Raw genomic sequence first — 15,782 nt, 5'->3', positions numbered from 1 at the left:
AAATAAATAAAAAATGCATATTGATGCTACATTTAAATTTAATATTTTTATGAATGTATTATATGCATTAACAATATTTTTAAAAACAATACACACAATTAACGTCAGAATGTAATAAAAATGTTTATATAATTCATAAAAAATATATAATTTGTTTAAAAACTAGTAGTGCATGAATGTATTTTATACATACACAGTACATTAATTAAATTGCACAAAATTAACTACTTACATTTTAATATTAAACATCAGAATATAATGATTTATATATAATAATACAATATATATACAATTTATTTAAAAACTATGATGCATGAATGTATTCTATTCATACATATATTAATTAAATTACACAAAATTAACTAAATGACATTTTAATAATAAACATTAGAATGTAATAAAAATGTATCTATAATTAATATATATACAATTTCTTTAAAAACTATAGTGCATGAATGTATTATACATACACATTAAATTACACAAAATTAACTAAATTACATTTTAATATTAAACATCAGAATACAATAAAACTGTATATATAATTAATAAAATATATATAATATATTTAAAAACTATAGTGCATGAATGTATTATACACACACATTACATTAATTACACAAAATTAAATGATATTTTAATATTAAACATCAGAATGTAATAAAAAATTATATATAATTAATAAAATGTATAAAATTTCTTTAAAAACTATAGTGCATGAATGTATGATACATAGACATTACAATAAGTTACACAAAATTAACTAAATTACATTTTAATATTAAACATCAGAATACAATAAAACTGTATATATAATTAATAAAATATATATAATTTCTTAAAAAATTATAGTGCATGCATGTATTTCATACATACACATTACATTAATTAAATTACACAAAATTAAATGACATTTTAATGTTAAACATCAGAATGTAATAAAAATGTATATATAATTTATAAAATGTATATAATTTAAAAATTGGTGCATGAATGTATTATATACATACACATTACATTATTTAAATGACACAAAATGAATAATACATTTTTTATATAATTAATAAAATATATATATATAATTTATAAAAAAGTAATAAAGTATTTATTAAAAATACATTATATTAATTAAAATCACACAAATGAATTAAATGCAATTTATTTTAATAAATACGAACATCTGAACCTTATTACATCCAATTATATATTGCTATTAAAATTTTTTACACATAATTATGAACATCATACTGTATCGTATGATACTCTACAACCCTTGCACTCTGCTTGCTCATCGCTCATCAACTCTTTGTGTACCTTCTGTGTATCAGGAACTGAAAAATCCCCCACCTGGCGTCTCGGTGAACCCAACAAACTGGCCGTGGTTCTCCCTCATGGACGACGCCATGGAAGGTAGACTCGCAGGAAGTGAAGTCACTCTAGACACTTCTACAGTGGGCGACGACAGCGAATATCGGCCGAACAACACCACACGCAGGAGAAGCAAAAGAGCGCGTGAGCCGGACAGAAGCGAGATTGAGCTGTTCGTCGAAGAAGATGACATGATGTCCGAAGAGATGGGACGAGACAGGGCTGAGCTGGACAGAGACAGAGACGAGATGGAGCACGAGAGAGCCATCCTAGAGAGCGACAAAGCCGCTATTGAATACGAGAGAATGGTCCTGGAACGGGAAAAGATGGTTTTAGATCGAGAAAGAGCGGGAGTGGAACGAGAACTCGCAGCATTGGACCGAGACAGGGCCTCTCTAGAGAGAGAAAAGGCCGCTGTGGAGAGAGACAGGGCCTCTGTGGAGTACATCCGAGCTCAGCTAGAAAAGGAAAGAGCGATTCTTGACAGAGAAAGGGCAAAGCTTGAACGAGAGCGTGCCATCCTAGAGCAGCAGCGTGGGACGGAGAAAGTGGAGCAGACGGCTAATCTAAATGATAATACAGAAGGAACTGATACCTCAATTCCCTTAGTGATGGAACCGGCTTCCTTAGAAAGGAGGCAGAAATTCCTCAACCTGTTTGAAAAGCTCATCGAGAACTTCTAAAATGGAACTAAAAGTTCTGAACGGGACCCATTATGTATATATCATTATTTTTGTACACCGTAATACTGTTTTCTGTTGCCAGAAGTGGATTGTGATGTGATACAGTGATTGGATTTTTTAATGTTAGTAGCTACGCTTGTTTAAGAGAACGATAAGTGTTGCTTTCATGCCTTTGAAGACTTTATAAGCTAACAATGAAAACGTTAAGCCACCTCTGTTTTGGAGAGGTCATCAAAAAACTTTATTCAGGTGTGATTATTTCCATACAAAACACACAATGCTGAGCTAATATTTACCCCCCATCCCCCCAATCATTCTCAAACCCCTCAACCAATACAACAGTTCTGAAATGTTCAATTTGAAGGCCATTGAAATGTGATATACCAAAATATTGCAGTTCTTGTAAAATAAAAAAAAAACAGCTTATATATATTTATATTACAGTACAGACTTTACAACAAATTGTTAGAATGCTTCTTTTATTGCATTAGTCAAATTTACCTTTCAAAAAGTTCATTGAGCGCCAGCTTCAATTAGTTTATGCTAATTACGATAAACATTTGTTAAATTCTATATGAATATTAACAATATTTCATTTACAAAACAAACATATTTAAACAATTTGGGCTGGCTATTGCAGCTAACCCCAGACAGCACACAAAAAGAGGGTTTTTGTGCGGTTTTGTTCAGATTTGCACTTGTAAATTAACAACATCTTGTTTTCCTCATTAGTATTTGATAAATAAAAAACGGTCTGAGTTATGCATGCTTCTCTGTTTCTCTAAAAGAGATTGTTTATGAGGTTAGACACCTATGAGACGTACACAGTATCTACTGTGTAAAAAGGTAGAAACACAAGCAGCGTAGAGTTGGAAGTGTCCACCAGAACTCCTGTGAGAGTGTGAGTTTATGTATTTATGCCAACCTCCTTTAAAGACAGCCATTCATATCCAAGTGTTTGCTTGAGCCCAAAGTTTGAAGGAAAAAAAAAGAGAGAGGTACGCACAGAGGAGTTTTGATGCATGTGCATACGTGTGAGTTTTGTACACGTGCATTTGAGTGTGCGTTTAAATAAGGGCACCAACGGGGATACGTGGCAAACATATGTAGGCCTGTGGGGTTCTGCTGAGGTTGATGGGATTACCGTCCAGGCGAACATCCTCAAGAGCGTTGCGGATGTAATTCAAGTCATGCGGATTGCAGAATGTGTCTTCGTGCATCATTTGAATATTGTTATTCTGAAAAAATAAATAAAACGGAGAATGTTTTTAATTTTACTATAGCAAAGTTGTCAACGTTCATTAAGGAACACTATGCAGATTACCAGAATGTAAACTAGCTTCTTTAAATTAAAATCTAAACACAAATGTTCATATTTGAGTTAGGAGGCAAGTGCCATACATGTCCACAAGGTGGCACTAGTGAGGTGGGAGTACAGGTACCTGTAGGTGCAGAGAGCGCAGACTGTTAGGCAAGGGAACTGGGATGTGGTCTATGTTGTTGTCTGTCAAGTAAAGGTAAAGTAGCCCCGGCATGTCCTGGAAATGGAAAACATGAGCCGATGACAATCCTGTCAAACTAAATTATCTAAAGAACACATCTAGTTATGGGTAACAGCAGCAATTCCCTTAGAAAGTGGATGGTTTGTCCTGATTTTTCTCTTATTTAAATGAACTGTAAGTTGTTTCCTCAACAGTAGGCTATCATAGGATGAACACTTTGCAAGGAAAGCTCAGAAAAAAATGGGCTAAAGTTGGACTAAATGCTCTGCATTTTTACTCTTATTGCTTTTCTTACCTTGAAAGCTTCTCTCTGAATGCCGGTGCTGCCCAGCTGGTTGTGAGAGGCATCAATAAGGGTCATGGGGGGGGGCAGAGCAGGAAGTTGTCTAATACTATTCTCTCGTAATATCAACTCCTCCAGAGCAGGAAGGCCAAAGAAAGCATCATCATCAATCCTGGAAATGCCGTTGCTAGTCAGATCGATCCTCTTTAATTTATCTTTATAACAAGAGAAGACAAAAAGACCAGGCAGTGAAGTTCATGAAAACGTCAAATTCATATTTTAGCATCAAGCTAATTCTATCAAATGAGGATTAAGCTAACAGATCTGGTTATGAAATGTTATTAGACAAAAGTGTTGTCTATATGAACTCTAGGCTTCAATTCAAGAGGAACTGCAACCCATTTGCAACATTATCTCTCTGTAATGTGATGTATTTCTGAATGAAACTTTCATATTGACTACATTAACTGTGACATGATTAAAACTTTGACTGTCCCACTGATAAAACACATACTCAGGTTGGCGAAGTCAGACTTGCCGATCCTAGCAATTTTGTTGTAGCGGGCATAGAAATGAGTGGTTTCTTTGGAGAGTGGAGGAACACGGTCCAGCTTGAGGTCATCACAGTACACAGATCCGACCAGACAGGTGCAGAGCATACAGGTACCCATACCTTACCGCCAAATTAACAGGTGGCATTCAGAAGACAAACACAAATACATATTAAAACATAGAAACTGTACTGATGCATATGTCAGCGGCTGTTTGAAGACATGAGGGAAACACTTTGCACTTTTGTATCATATCGTTAAAAAGTGTGCTCTGAACAGTATGGAAAAGGTGTCCAGTCATGCTCCTATACCCCTTTTTCACCAAGGCAGTTCGACTGCTTGTTCGGAGCCTAGTTTCAAATCGATTCTTTGTCTTTTGACACCCAAAGCACCAGTTTGGAACCAGGAAAAGTGATTCAGAAGCAGCACCAAAACATTGCTGGTGTGTTTGGTTTTGCCACACTAGTGTTGCTGGAAAAGATGAGACATATTTAGTGACATAAGACCTGACTCTGTTGTGGCTCTCTAGCCTGTGGAAAGTCAAACCAGTTCTTAGAAGGCCAGTCGAACCAACTCTGAATTGGCAATAGCACTGGCTCTGAACTAGCACCCAGTTCATGCTGGTGGAAAAAGGGTACCTTAGTGCAGACTTTAGCTCCATTACCCAAATAAACACACCAAAACTAATCAGGGTCCTCAAGAGGACTAAAAAAACTTCCAGGCAGGTGTGTTGGAGCTAAACTCTGCAGGAAAGGTGGCCTTCCAGGAGCAGAATTGGACAACCCAGAATATTGCAGAACAGAAATTCATAGAGCAGGCATCTCCAAACTTGGTCCTGGAGGGCAGGTGTCCTACAGAGTTTAGCTTCAACCCTATTTAAACACACCTGCTAATCAAGTTCTTACTAGGTGTGTTGAAGTATGTTGGAGCTAAACTCTGCAGGACACTGGCACTCTAGGACCAAGTTTGGACACCCCTATCATAGAGATATGTAGGTATCTCTCTTCATTAGATAACATATTGAACAGGTCTTGAAACTACTGAGGATACGTTTTATGGAATCATTGCAATTGCCTTAAGAATGGTTAAATACAAGTGAAATACTGACCTGGTGTATTTGTGTCAATATCTGTGTCAATATCGGGTATCCCTGACCCTATATCACCCCCAGTCCCCTCCAAGGGAGTGGTCGGGGTAGTTAGGAGTATCTCCTCCTCTTGTTAAACACAACAACATGAAGGTGTTAGGAGACAGATTAGCACATGGACGGATGAACATTGGAACAGGACAGACAGTGAGTAATACTGACACTGAAAAGTTGTTATAATGCACACCAAAGCAAATGAATACACATTTAACCAAGATCAGCCAGTTAAATGAAGTATATGGGTTTCACAGAGCCTAGAATTGATGGATGCAACAATATTTTAAGTAGTGATTGTAATTCTTGCCTTGTCTAAACTTTTCCTCTAAAAATTACTCCAGTAAGTTGTAACCAATACTACCAGATTTCATAGAAGTGCATAGTTTTGATATCATCGTACTGACCTTCATCTAAGTCAGGAATTAATATTTCAGTGGTGACGACTGGGGCCTCAGTCACCCCAGACTCCTCTGTGCTCCCAGACTCTCCTGACTCCACAGTGACCTCAGGCTGTTTACCCTCCTCTGGGACCCGAGGCTCTTCAAACTGATCGAAGGGTCCAGGCTTTTCAGTGACCACAGGCAGCACAGAGATTTCAGGCTCCTCAGAGATGTCAGGTACCCCAGAGATCTCAGGCTCCCAAGATATGTCAGGTACCCCAGAGATCACAGGCTCTCCAGACATGTCAGGCAGCCCAGAGGTCCCGGACTCTCCAGACGCCTCAGGCACCCCAGAGATCAGAGGTTCCCCAGAGAGCCCAGCCTCTCCTGAAATATCTGGAAGCCCAGGTTCTCCTGAACACTCAGGTACCCCAGAGGCCCCAGATTCTCCTGACAACTCAGGTACCTCAGAGGCCCCAGATTCTCCTGACAACTCAGGTAACCCAGAGGCCCCAGATTCTCCTGAGATCTTAGATACCCCAGAGACCCCAGATTCTCCTGAGAAGTCAGGTACCCCAGAGACCCCAGGTTCTCCTGACACCTCAGGTATCCCAGAGGCCCCAGATTCTCCTGAGAAGTCAGGTACCCCAGAGACCCCAGGTTCTCCTGACACCTCAGGTATCCCAGAACCCACGGGCTCTCCAGATTCTTCAAGAACCCCAGAGGCTGAAGGCTCTCCTGACACTTCAGGTAACCCAGAAGCTTCAGACTCCCAAGAGATTCCAGATTCCTCAAAGTCCCCAGAGGCCTCATGTGGAATGGTTTCAAGCGTCAAGTGGAGCTCCTCCTCTTGTGAGAGACAAGGTGGGGTGGCAAGAAAGAAATTAGCCTCCTCAACAGCAGATGAGAGATGACAGCAGTGCTGGCAATGACTATGAGTTATCCATTTTGGATCAACATTTTAACAAATACATATAAAAGAAATCCCTCCCCAGTTAGGTCTGACAAGTAGAGACCATAAATTGGATTTCACTTTACCCACAGAAAAACAAATATTGTGCTGTAATCAAGTAATCAAGAATCATCTCAAGTTATACTATCAGAAAGAATGTACAAAAATTGCAAAGGGACATCTAATATGCACCATTTAAAGGTAGATAAGGAACAAGGTTACTGCCCCAGGGACAAGCTGCTGTACCCTGCCCCAGGGACAAGCTGCTGTACCCCTAAAGGTACAATTTTTTTTCACATTTTTTTTCTGACAGTGTAATCCAGGGCTGGGCAACTTTCAGTCCTGGGGGGCAACAGTCCCGCAGAGTTTAGATCTAACCCTAGTTAAGTGAAACTTAAGTGAAACTCTGCAGGACAGCAGCCCTCCTGGACCAAAGTTGCCCAGCTCTGGTGTAAACACATAAAGCAAATCTATGTCCTGAGTACTGACCTCCACCTGAGATCAATATTATGCCTGAACCAGAAATCCCAGAAACTCCAGAACCAAGGTCCTCTGAGTCCACAGAACCTGAAATGTCACCAGAGGCCCCAGAACCTCCAGAGCTCAAAGGCTCCCCAGAACCGGAAGCTATGTCATCAATTAAGTCTCCAGAGCCCAAGTCACCAGAACCCGATATGTCCCCAGAAATCTGAAGGATGTCAATGGGCGTCAGACGAAGCTCCTCCTCTTGTTCAAGACAAGGTTAGGTGTTAGAACAGTTATTAGAATTAGAAATACACTTAGAACCAAATGGAATGGTTCAGTAAACACTATGAGTGATGAATATGATGCACATAAAAAGCAAGTTATAGAATTATTAAAACACATTTAACCAATCAGATTGCCAGTTAAATGGAACAACAGCATGATGAAACGATTGATAGGCTAGTCATGACAATTAGTAGTGTGTGCGTTTGTCCATGCATGGTACAGACCTCCCTGTGCACTAGGGCCCATCAGAGTCTCTGACTCCCCAGCGCCTGATGGAATAAGCTGAGGCCTTATGGGTATTTCCTTGTCTTCTCTCCCCTCAACTGTCCTCTGTTCTTCATGCTCCACCTCCTCTTCTTCCTCCTCCAGTGAGGCATGATGCGAAGGATCAATGTCCTCATCAGGGCTCAAGGTTCCAATCTCTATCTGCAAGAAGAATTTAGGTCAGCACACTGTACTCATTATTAAGTTACAAACACTAACAAGACCTTTTTAGACTGTCAATGGTTTAAATCAGGGGTCTCCAAACTTGGTCCTGGAGGGCTGGGGTCCTGCAGAGTTGCCTCAACACACCTGCCTAGAAGTTTCTAACATGCCTAGTAAGACCTTGAATAGTGAGTTCAGGTGTGTTTTTTAGGGTTAAAGCGAAACTCTGCAGGACAGTGGCCATCTATGACCACATTTGGAGATCTCTGGTTTAAATAATTGTTGTTTAAAGTGCTTAAAGTAATTTAATGTGCTGAATATAATTATCTAACTTTGTTAAGGTATCCAATACTGCAATACTGGGGGAGTTTAGTTCCTACTGATTAAACACAACTGAACCAGCCAATACAAATCATGTGGATTACTAGAAACTTCTAGGTAGATTTGTTGGGGCAGATTGGATAGTGGCCCTCCATGAGTGGGACTAGAATTTAATTGGTTCCCACCACATTTGGTTTTAAAAATATCCCATAAATTTATTAATCAGGCATCTGTTTGTACTACTAAAGCAGAAGAGTCCTGCAGACACATTAACACATTTGATTGTAACAAAAACAAGTTTGAGGTTCAGTAAAAGGTTTGACCCAGCAAATGACTGTCCCATTGAAAGAGAATAGACTTTTCACTGGGTATCGGCCTATTCAAAGCTTTCAAAGTCACCCTCTTCCTTATAAATGCTAATTGTTCTAAGGTGTGAGATAAATTGCAGATCATATTGATGTGCTGATTTTTAAATCTATTCATTTTCCATTTCCTTTACTCTGCGTATGTTGTAACTTTGACTAGTTCCATCAGCTTTTTTGTATTCGATTCCACTACAATCCAGAGTGGGGAGCTGTAAAACCATTCACAGTCTGATCTGTAAGCAGCTGCTATTTTCCAGAAATGGTCCTTGTGGAACCAAGACATACATGGTAGCAGAAAAATACATTTTTCTGCACATTTTCTTTCCAGAGTGTACAGTTAACTTTAGAGGGCCAATCTCAGTGGTCAACTTGAACCTATTAAAACTACATCATCTTTTTTTTAAATACCATTATTAAACTGTAAAACAGTAATTTTATTAAAATGCATGACTACACTTCTAATTCTGTCAACAGTCAGGTATGAAGGCAAATGGCCAAAATCTACTAATGCTGAGAGTTCGTAAAAAAAAAAAAACCTTTGAGAGGCTTTGCTTGGAATATGCTTGCTTTTCATATAACAACCTAGCCAAACACGCAAAGCCAAAGGCTAAAATGATGGCTAAAAGGAATCAACAATGTATAAAGCAATAAACAGTGCCAGTGACTCATTTCAGATACCACAATGCATAAGAGCTTTCTGGAACCTCACAAGCCTGTCAGCATTTTGTTCTTTAGACAAGAGAAGACAAAGGATGATTGTATTAAGTAATGTACATTGTGCAAGTGTTGTGTAAGTTTTAAAGTATTTTTATATTTCTGCTTTAAAGCCATGCACCAGTTTGTTTACACTTTTACACAAAGGGGTCATTAGGTTCAACTGAAAGTTATATTTATGTTTTCATCAAGCTGGGACTGATATGCAATAAAGAGAAAAGTAAGCATAAAAAATGGTTTTGCAGAAACCTCTAGGGCCCAAGATTCACACTTAAGCAGTCACTCCAGTGAAAGTATAATACAAATACACCTGGACATACATTATATGTCCCTGTTCATACATGCATTTACAAAGACAAATACAGACATGTGCCTAAGGAACCTACAAACACTTTTACATGTACAAGCAACTTTAAATTGCAACCCAAAAACTCAGTCTTAACATGTAACTGGTGTTTAGTTTTTTTTTACATTAATAAGTTTCAACCAGAAATCTAAAACTACAGTTCTGAAACAGCATTTCTTAGATATATTCAAAAAAATCTCCAGATGGTGAGGAACAACAAACATTCCCTCACTTCATGAAACATCCATAATATCCTGTCCTGATGAGTTGAAAATGAAGAGCCTTACACAAGGAAAATGTGTTGTAACTCACAAGTGTGCTTTTGATTGTGGGTTTAACTACATAACATTCACATCAGGATCAAGTTAAGTCTCTTGGCTTCAGTATAATTCTTCTAAAAGCCCATCCTGGCTTGTGCCAGTCAAACATAGTTTTAGCCCAACTTTTTCCATGCTGAAGATGAAGAAGTGGTTGTTGTTGTCTCATGGTTTTACTGAATACATTTCTTCATACCTGCAGCTTAACTTCTGGCTATCAAACCTCAGTGCACTGGCCAGTTTACAACATTTCATTCAATAAAGTGTGTAAAGATGGGCAAAACTAAGTAATGTTCCTTAAAACATTCATTGAAAATGAAAATATCTTCTATGTGGATGCTGCTTCAAATGTAAATGAGGAAATGACAACCAACTAGACATAAAGCAGATGCTTTGAGCTACTATCAATGATGCTATTGTGCATCCAGCCAAAAAAGAAAGTCACTTAAGTGACATAATCTGATGCACAAGTATACAACAATTGATTATGAATGTGTTTCAGTACAGTAAAATGCCAGTGTCTGCCTCTCATTCCATAAGGTTGTGCCAGTGGAAAATTCAGTTGAGAGCATTTTACGTTCAACAACATCTGGTCTGTCCATCATACAGATGATATGTCCAAGAAAAGTATTTGTTACATTAAAAAAAAAAAAGAGTAATAAATCAGTCTGACACACTGAACTTTGCTGCACCATTATGCCGCAGTTCTTTAAACAAAGTACAAAAACAAAACTAACCTTTGAATGCAAATTATAAAGCATGCACAAAGGCAATTTACTGAAATTATTCACTGAGAAGAGACAAACATTAGTATGCGCAGCCGAACACTGATCTGAAATCAGAGAGGATGAGTAAATACAGGCCCACATGCCCTCAGTGACCGACCCTGAAGCACAGCAGCTGGGTTAAAACCAGTTTCTAAATGAAAATCATAAACTAAAGACTGACATAGCTGGATGTTATTATCCCCAGGAATATTTGGATCAGCAAAGCAAATGAAAAGTTGTCAAACACCCTTAAGCAAAACTGCAGAAATACAATCCTGCATGACAATTAGAACCGAGTCCAGTGCTTGAACATTAGCCATCTCAACAGACTGGAAGAAACTAATAAATATGCAGAGAGAGGAATCAGTAATCAAAGTCCAAATATGAATAAGGCTTGATTCAGAACAATTAGATGAGACATGTATTGGAAAATAGGACTTTTACTTGCTTGTTTGAAATGAAAATTGAAACTAAGCTGCATGATTCCAAAATGTGACTGTCCATTTTAACATGTTTATGAATGATAAAACATTGAAAGACTCTCACCTGTGGTTCATCAATTCCATCGTAATAGTCATAGACATCATCGCCATCCACATTCAGGTCTAAATCCACATTGTTGTTGTCATAGTTATCTAGTTCTGCTTGTCTGGCGTATCGGCGGGGAGAGGCTGCCACCACACACAGGACCAGGAGTCCACACATCAACCTCAGCGTTTCCATCTTCCTGCTAGACACAGAATCAGATGGATTAATATCTGGTGAGATCTTAAAATGTTCATGTAGAAGCAATGGCGGGTTGGATATTGCAACATAATCAGTCCACAATATATCGGGTCACACAGTCTTATAAAATGTCTTTTATTTTTTGATGATTTAAAAAATATAACAAACCTGGGAAGGTAAATGTACATGTTCTAACAAGAGGCATAAATCAAAGACTTTGGCTCTCCATGCACTTCATGTCATTGCAGGACAAAACTTTGCAAGATTGGAGAACTCAGGTTTCATTACCAGGCTGTAGGCAGCCAGTAATACTGAAATACAAACCTCTAAAGTCTTTAGCTCACTTGCAAGAGCCAAGAAGCCACCAACCAAGCCAGCAGCCATCTTGAATGCACTCAATGACTGCTTTGTGCGTTGAAGTTGAAAGGTCACAGGTGAGATGCCATCATTAAAACTTACATTTTAAAGATAATAACGTCTAGCTTTGTTTTCATATTTGTAAATATCACAGGTAGTGAAAAAAACTTTGTTTTTCAGTTCTTAAGGTATCTTTGATTAAATATTCTATATGGTTCCACATGGAACCTTTAACATCCATTGCACAGAAGCTTCTTTACAGTGGAAACATCTTTACAATAAGAATTTTTTATTTTTATTTTATTTATTTTTTTGTATAGGAACTGTTTACTTAAAAGGTTCTTTGGGAAATCCCCACCCTTTGGGACCTTTATTTTTAAGATTATGTGTAAATTATCACAAAACCATACTAAATGAAAGATAAAACTAATAAATATAACTTTCACATTGTCATCAGCTGACCCAGAGGAAATCTGCAGATGCTTTTCCATTTTTTTTTTCATTATTTACTCACCCTCATATTATTCCAAACCTGTAACCTGCAATAGTATTTATTTCCCTACTATGGAAGTCAATGGGGTCCAACAAAAGTTTGGTTCCTTAAAATATCTTCTTCTGTATTCATCATAACAAAGAAACTCATACAGGTTTGAAACAGCATGAGGGCGAGTAAATAATGAAATCTCTGGGTAAATTATTCCTTTAATCTCTCATGTATTGCTTTGTAATCTCTCTCATATTTTGTTGTCAAGCCCATAATGCTAGTTTTCAACTTTAGAATTTGAGCTAATTTGAAATATATACATTTCCTATGAATGATAAGAGGCTGAGAGGAAAGCAATGACCAGCTGGAGTGGAGGAAGAACAGGGTGTACTTGATGGGCAGACCAAGTTCTGGTCCTCGGGGTGAGACGGAGAGAAAAAGAGACAGAGAGCCCTGACAGAGCCCCTTTATGAGTGTCTGACTCTACACTCAGGTTCGAAATTCCACCGAGGTTTGTGGACAGCATGGCAATGAGTTACGATCGCTCTCTATCTCTCTCTCTCTTTCATACACACATATCCACGTAACTCTCCATGAAAGGCTATTTTGGGGCATAGCTGCACTCTAGAAACCACTGCATTTTTAGACATAAATCAGTTTCCTGTGGCTTTCTGACAGCCAATCAACACGTCACATCATGAACAGAGATTATATAGTGGTGATATCGATTAGAGTCACAAACTAGTTTGTATCTATGAAAAGAAAAATCACCTCACAGTAAAGCCTCAGTGTACCTGACAGCTTAGGCTGGGAAATACTGAAAGAGGAACTATACTGCACACAGAGCTGGGCTTTTACACACTCTCAAGAGTGTTTGCAGTGCATAGACCTCATGTGAGTAAGTGTGTGTGAGAACTAACTATCACAATGTTGTTTTTGGCTCTACCTGACAGCATTCCACACACTCATTGATTTTACAATTTCTTCTTCTCTAGTGGATCAGCCAATATTGGCAAATTTATGACTTATTACTTACAATAAGTCAAAATGCATGGATATATATGCACTGTAGCTTACTTAGACACATGTTACAGACAAATCTGTTTGACCATTACTGTTAAAACTAATTTGATGACTTAAAACTGGAGGTTTTTAAAATATGGCCCTTGACCTAAACAGATTGCATCAGTCTGTCCTATCACATTTTCTGCAAATACTCATTTAAAAATCAACTACTCTCTTAAAACTCATGCACAAACATCATCACACCCAAAATGAATGCCACAAACCAAGGAATAGTAAACTGACCAATAAAGAACACACAAAAATTGCCATCACTACCACACAGATCACCTGTTAACCCATTTAAAACGGTTGTTTCAATGCAGTTTCAACATTACAGTCCATATTGTAAGAAGATTCATGAAGATAATGGAAAATGGAAGTATTATATAATCAAATCCAGAAATTCACAAACAAAAACAGAAGAAGAACAAAAATGAAAGTCAGTCAGCTGCAACTTAGCAAATGTGCATTATTATCACAAGAACTACATGAATATAAGTAGAGACTGTAGTATGCAGACAAAAATGTAAAAATAAAAGCCTAAGCACAGCCACTGAAATGCATTTTAGCCTTTTTAGCTTAGCCTCAGTGGCCACTAAAGCTGCAGACAGGACACCAAGAAGCCCTTAGGTCCCTGCTCTAAAGCATAGCAGAAGAACATACAGTAGAACCCTTACCTCTTTCTCCTCCTGTCCCAAATGGTCCTGTTCTTCAGCTCGGACAGGCAGAGGGCTGGTGGGCCTGGCCAATGGCAACGGGTCACTCACGGCGAGTGTGTATCTGTTTGGATGCTTCTAGGTGAGTGTGACGTGTACGTGTGCGCACACTCCCAGACCCGTGTGCCCTACCTGCCCGTATGTGTGAAGGTAAGAAGTGAGACTGAGAAAAGGGAGAAATCGAGTTTTGGTCACATCTACAGCAGCGCCCACCCCATACCACACTGTATCACACACACACACACACACACACACACACACACACACACACACACCAAACGGACACCCAATTTGCACACTGAGAGACCCCCAGCTGCGTTAATCCTTTAATCCCCTTACAACCATCGTTCTTTTTGTTTCCTGAAGAGACACATAAGTTATTCAGTCCTAAGTATGAGATATTTGTCTTCCTTTTCCTGAGGTGAGCGCGAGGCATACTCTGCTTTCATGTAGGGATCTGCCGGGCCCCGGCACACAATGGGCCCTCTGTGAGGCTCCTCAGTTGAGAGGTGGAAAAGGCCTCCATTCTGCTCTGTTGCTAAAACTCTGCTTAGTGCAGAGGTGCACTGCAGAGCCTATCAGGAAGTTCCGTACAAGTGCCTGCTTCATGATCAGTGGGATGTTTTTACAGGCCTCAGTCTATTTTTCCATACTAATTCTCTTTCTCTGCAACTCAGTAATCATATTTCTGCTGAGTCACATGAAATGAGCACTGGGACTGTACAGAAATTCGAAATTTTCTTAATGACATCTGACATGTACTGCGTTTCGTTTCAGTCTGGCACTGTCAGTGGCAGTCTTATTCAGTTATATAATATGTGACTTTTAGGGGTGTGCAAACATCTCTTTTATGCTACTATCTGCCATTTTCAACTATATACATGCAACTATTTATTTAATTATGAATAAATTATTGAATTACAGTGTGTTTAATATAGTTGAGCTATAAGCGACACCAGATGCAACAGAAAATTTCTTAGCTGTACCATGCATTGCATCAATATCCTTGCAACCCCACTGGATAGTGCCAAGGAAGTCTTGTGTGCATTTACTTGCACGATCAATTTAAGCTGCACAGCCCTGCACTGTGTGGATTTAATGTAATGCAGTCAGTTATTTTTAAAGTCAGCGTAACAGATGCAACTGAAAATATATGCTCTGGGCCTTGCAGAATAAATGAAGCTTTTGTTTTAACTGATACCTAGGTACTCTACACTCGCTCTTTGTCTTCGTCAGATGTGTATAAATATTTAAAAGAAAGTGTTCTAAAGTCTTCTGTTGCACAGAGTTTTGTTTTAAAAGGTTTTTGTAACCACAAAGCTTTTGGATCATAAAGATGTGCTGGCAGTGTTTCTCATAGACCACATTCTCATGAGAGGTTTTGGAATGCATCTGAAAATCTTAAACAAACCGGCTTAATAGATGGGAATTGCTTTTGCTGGAACTGAATGTTTAGCTACAGCTGAGTGGTAGTTAAAATAAATCACAAGTCTTATAATTGTGGTTTATAAAGAGGTTACCAGCTTGGCTGCTCTACTTTGACAAAGAATCAGTGACAATGCAGA

General features: G+C 38.5%; 3 protein-coding genes across 3 annotated transcripts in view; 2 read left to right on the top strand and 1 right to left on the bottom strand.

Annotated features, from left to right (window-relative positions):
• dcn (decorin) overlaps positions 1-205 on the top strand; it is a 14,274-nt gene extending 14,069 nt beyond the window's left edge. Inside the window, exon 5 of the mRNA XM_073837763.1 lies at positions 198-205. Coding sequence (XP_073693864.1) covers positions 198-205 — 8 coding nt within the window. The remainder of the gene's footprint in view (positions 1-197) is intronic.
• Positions 206-1,235: 1,030 nt separating this feature from the next.
• LOC141332802 (uncharacterized) lies at positions 1,236-2,813 on the top strand. Its single transcript, XM_073837762.1, has one exon. The coding sequence runs from the start codon at positions 1,236-1,238 to the stop codon at positions 2,049-2,051; it is 816 nt and encodes a 271-aa protein (XP_073693863.1). The 3' UTR covers positions 2,052-2,813.
• A 145-nt stretch (positions 2,814-2,958) lies between these two features.
• epyc (epiphycan) lies at positions 2,959-14,353 on the bottom strand. Its single transcript, XM_073838123.1, has 10 exons — positions 14,179-14,353; positions 11,416-11,599; positions 7,838-8,039; positions 7,353-7,589; positions 5,936-6,760; positions 5,496-5,603; positions 4,351-4,509; positions 3,849-4,051; positions 3,494-3,589; positions 2,959-3,289 (listed from the first exon to the last, which is right to left on the bottom strand). Exons 2-10 carry the CDS (start codon positions 11,590-11,592, stop codon positions 3,119-3,121), a joined length of 2,178 nt encoding a protein of 725 aa, XP_073694224.1. The 5' UTR covers positions 11,593-11,599; positions 14,179-14,353; the 3' UTR covers positions 2,959-3,118.
• Between the last annotated feature and the right edge of the window lie 1,429 nt (positions 14,354-15,782).

Source organism: Garra rufa, chromosome 4 (assembly GCF_049309525.1).
Source record: "Garra rufa chromosome 4, GarRuf1.0, whole genome shotgun sequence".
NCBI lineage: Eukaryota > Metazoa > Chordata > Actinopteri > Cypriniformes > Cyprinidae > Garra > Garra rufa.
Note: the sequence above shows the minus strand (reverse complement) of the source record. Positions and strands in the feature narration are given on the sequence as shown.